The 4,600-nt window shown below is 49.6% G+C and overlaps 1 protein-coding gene across 1 annotated transcript in view; it reads left to right on the forward strand.

The window, feature by feature from the left end:
- EPG5 (ectopic P-granules autophagy protein 5 homolog (C. elegans)) overlaps positions 1–4,600 on the forward strand; it is a gene marked incomplete at both ends in the record, with an annotated part of 66,391 nt that overhangs the window by 41,741 nt on the left and 20,050 nt on the right. The window contains one exon of the mRNA XM_015413154.1: positions 2,417–2,592. Coding sequence (XP_015268640.1) covers positions 2,417–2,592 — 176 coding nt within the window. The remainder of the gene's footprint in view (positions 1–2,416; positions 2,593–4,600) is intronic.

Consider the following 4,600-nt stretch of genomic DNA (forward strand, 5'->3'; position numbering starts at 1 on the left):
ATCTCTTCTTTCTATTCCCACCTCGCCCCATTCTGGCAGATTTTACACCTGTACTGAAGAAGTTGAAGTTGCTTTTGTCTGCATAAATTTGGTGGAGAAGGAAGCTCAATACTTTCCCACCCTTATGCCTTCTTTCCTGGTATTCTGAGCTTGGCAAGACACTGGCATTTGGTGTTGGAAGCCAGAAAATCTTGCTGTAGGCCATCCCAGAATCTAAAGTAAAAGTAGCCAAAGAGATCGGGGGATTGGTAAATGAAAAATAAACAACCGTGATATAATTACGAAAAGTCTACTCAATCTTTCAAGTGTTTGATAACTATTATGCATTTCTGTGAAATCACATGGATGTAAATAGCCTTCACAATGAGAATAGTCCAATGACATAAAGAGCCAGTTTGGTGTAGTGGTTAAGAGCGGTGAATCTGGAGAGCCGGGTTTGATTCTCCACTCCTCCATGTGCAGCCAGCTGGGCGACCTTGGGTCCGTCACAGTTCTCTCAGAGCTGTTCTCTCAAGAGCAGTTCTCTCAGAACTCTCTCAGCCCCTCCTACCTCCCAGGGTGTCTGTTGTAGGGAGGGGAAGGGAAAGGAGATTGTAAACTGTTCTGAGACTCCTTCGTGTAGTGCAGGGCGGGGTCTAAATCCAATCCCTTCTTCAAATGTGATGTCCCCCCCCTCAGATTGTGGTTGTGTCAGCTAGCTGCCATGCTTTCATTGTTTACCTTCATCCCCGACCCTTGCGCACGCGCGCATGCTTGCTTTGCTTTGCTGCCGTGGGTAACTTAAGGGAGGCTCGCTTTCATCCATGAGAACTGGCTCAGCCAGACAGCGCTATCAGCGCAACCTTGACGAGAAGGGAGGGCTTGAGTTCCATTATCGCTGTGAATAATTCTGCTCTCAGGGGGTGGGGAGAGTCTCCCATTCATGATGTAATGTCCTCCCGGGAGAATCCCCGCGCGAGTGCTTGAAGTTCATTTGCTTAGCTAGTTGAAGCATCAGAGTATATGTAGCGAGTCCCGTACGCTAATCGATAGTCCTAACAATGTACCTGTAGCACTTGACAACAGACCAGTATGCCAATAAAGCATAACTTTTCCTGAAGAGTGTGTTTGGACCTGCTTGCTGTTGATCATGACAGGTTGAGATTCTCACATCGCTTAATGCTGCATCCCATACTTGTCAGAATTTTTATTTTCAGCCCCTCTCCTAATAATCCATAGCATAGCGTTTGCCTTTTTTGCTGCTGCAGCACCCTGGGGTGACACTTCCATTGAGCTATCTACTGTGACCCCAAGGTCTTTATCCCTCTCACTTTAAGCAAGTTCAGACCCCCGTTCACCTATACTTGAAGCTGGGATTTTTTTTGTCCCAACGTGTATCACCTGAACTGAACTGCCAAGGCTGAGCTTCATTCGCTGCATTGCATGTCGCTCTCTCAGTTTGTGGCGTGGGAATTCTGACGAACTGGTCGACTGTGGCAATAGAGCCATTATAGTGTTCTTGTGGTCTAACTACCAAACAGTGACCAATTGAACTCCATTTGGCACCTTGCCGCCCACTCACTCAGTTTGTGGAGGCCCTCTTGGAACTCTTCACAGTCAGCCTTTGGTTTTCACCCTCCTGAATAGAATCACAGAGTTGGAAGGGACCTCCAGGGTAATCTAGTCTAACCCCCTTGCACAATGCAGGAAATTCACAAATACCTCCCCCCCCACACACACCACACACCCAGTGACCCGTGCTCCATGCCCAGAAAGATGACAAAAAACCTCCAGGATCTCCAGCCAAACTGGCCTGGAGAAAATAAATGCTTCCTAACCCCAATGCGGCAATCAGTATTTCCCTGGGCGTGTAAGAAAGGGCCACGAGAAGTAAGCACTGATGCAAGAAGAAGAAGAAGAAGAGGAGGAGGGGGGGAGGAGAGGGGAGGAGGAGGAGGAGGAGGAGATTGGATTTATACCCCGCCCTTCACTCAGAGTCTCAGAGCGGCTTACAAACTCCTGTCCCTTCCCCTCCCCACAACAGACACCCTGTGAAGCAGGTGGGGCTGAGAGAGCTCTTTCAAGAACTGCTCTTTCAAGAGCAGCTCTGACAGAACTATGGCTTGCCCAAGGTTATCCAGCAGCTGCAAGTGGAGGAGTGGGGAATCAAAGCCGGTTCTCCCATATTAGAGTCCACACACTTAACCACTATACCAAACTGGCTTCCTGCCACTACACCAAACCCTTCCCGCCCTCCCTCTGATGAGCTGCCTATAATATTATGTTATCTGCAAACTTGGGCACTACCCAACTCATCTCTGGTTGCAGGTCATTTGTGCATAAGTTAATTAATTTGTGCCCCAGTACCAATCCTTGTGGGACCCCACTGCTTACCTCCCTCCATTTGTCCCTCACCTGCTCTTTCCTTTTCCTCTAGATAAGCTGCTGCCCAGCCACCGGGGGGCGCTCTGGCTCCACCTGATGCATTATTGCCGGACCTGCACGGCCCCCAAGATGCCGGAGCACATCCTCTACGCCCTCCACACCGAGTTTGGTCGCCTTCCTTGGAAAGAGATGCACCCCGACCATCAGCTGATGGAAGAGTTCTTTAAAGTAAGAGGCAGGTGTTTGTTTGCAAGGCTGTCGAATGGAGAGAGTGAGGTGAAGAACTGGGCCATGGCTCCGTGGGCGAGCTTCTGCTTTGGGTGTGCAGAGGGTCCCCGGCTCAATCCCCATCATCTCCAGTTAAAAGGACCAGGCAGGAGGTGGTGTGAAAGACCTCAGCCTGAGACCCTGGAGAACTGTAAAGAGGAGCTGTGGCTCAGTGGCAGAGCCTCTGCCTGGCATGCAGAAGGTGTCCGGTTCAATCCCCATCATCTCCAGTTAAAAGGACCAGGCAGGAGGTGGTGTGAAAGACCTCAGCCTGAGACCTTGGAGAACTGTAAAGAGGGGTTGTGGCTCAGCGGCAGAGCATCTGCCAGGCATGCAGAAGGTTAAGAGCAGCGGACTCTAATCCCAGGTAAAAGGACCAGGCAGTAGGTGATGTAAAAGACCTCTGCCTGAGACCCTGGAGAGAATCTGAGTAGACAGTACTGACCTTAATAGACCAGTGGTCTGATCCAGTATAAGGCAGCACCATCCGTCCTGTTCATCTGGTTCTCTTTCAGGCACCATTCAAAGTGCTTGTTAGTTTCTAAATCTTAAAACGGCTCAGAGAGAGAGAGAGAGATCCCCCCACAGGGTTTGATTCCCCTGTGGGGAGGGTCTGTGGCTCAGTGGAAGAACTTCTCATTGGCATGCAGAAGGTCCCAGGTTAAAAGGACCAGGTAGGGGGTGATGGGAAAGGCCTCTGCCTGAGACCCTGGAGAGCCGCTGCCGGTCAGAGTAGACAATTCTGAAGTTGGTGGACCATGAGTCTGATTCAGTATGAGAGCCAGTTTGGTGTAGTGGTTAAGAGCAGCGGACTCTAATCTGGAGAACCGGGTTTGATCCCCCACTCCTCCACATGCAGCTGCTGGGTGACCTTGGGTCAGTCAAAGTTCTGTCAGAGCTGTTCTCTCGGGAGCAGTTTTCTCAGAGCACTCCTAGCACCACCTACATCCCGGGGTGTCTGTTGTGGGGAGGGGAAGGGAAAGGAGTTTGTAAGCCACTCTGAGACTCACAAGTGAGGGGGGGTATAAATCCAACCTCCTCTTCTTCTATAAGGCAGCTTTATGTGTTCTGTTGGGATCGCAGAACTCCACCAAGGGAGGGTTTTTTTTTTAGCAATATCACCCGTGCATTATGAATGCAAAGAAAAACATTTTTCGTTGATATTTCTCTCCCCCTTTCCCCCCCAGCTATTTTTAATATTTTTAATTTGAGAGCCAGTTTGGTGTAGTGGTTAAGTGTGCGGACTCTAATCTGGGAGAACTGGGTTTGATTCCCCACTCCTCCACTTGCACCTGGCTGGATGACCTTGGGCAAGCCATAGTTCTTCTGATAAGAGCTGTCCTTGAAAAAGAGCAGTTTCTGTCAGAGCTCTCTCACCCCCCCCCACCTCACAGGGTGTCTGTTGTGGGGAGGGGAAGGGAAAGGAGTCTGTAAGCCGCTCTGAGACACCTTTGGGTAGTGAAGGGCGGGGTATAAATCCAATCTACTCCTCCTCCTCCTCTTCTTTGGATTTGAGGTGGCTTACAAAATTTAAAATCTAGAAAAGCAGACCTCCACCCCAATTAAAGCGGTTCTCTCCTACCGCATGACTCATTAAAAGTCAAGCTTCGTGTCCTCGGAGAATGTTGTCAGATACTCCTCGCTTGAGGCTGCACTGTATTTATTTACTTACTTCATTCATACCCCACCATTCTATACACTGGGGACTCAAAGGGCCTTATGCAGTTCTCCTTCCCTCCATTTTGTCTTCACAACAGCCCTGTGAGGAAAGTCAGGCTTGAGAGTTTGTGAGTGTGGCGTTCAGGGTAATGTTAGCAGAATGCAGGGGGAAGATTTCATCAGGAAAACGTTTACATTAGAGATTAGTCTGTGAAAATCACTTTTAATCCTTCCTTCCTTCCTTCCTTCCTTCCTTCCTTCCTTCCTTCCTTCCTTCCTTCCTTCCTTCCTTCCTCCCTCCCTCCCTCCC

Source organism: Gekko japonicus, unplaced genomic scaffold, assembly GCF_001447785.1.
Source record: "Gekko japonicus isolate JY-2015 unplaced genomic scaffold, Gekko_japonicus_V1.1 scaffold4765, whole genome shotgun sequence".
Taxonomy (NCBI): domain Eukaryota; kingdom Metazoa; phylum Chordata; class Lepidosauria; order Squamata; family Gekkonidae; genus Gekko; species Gekko japonicus.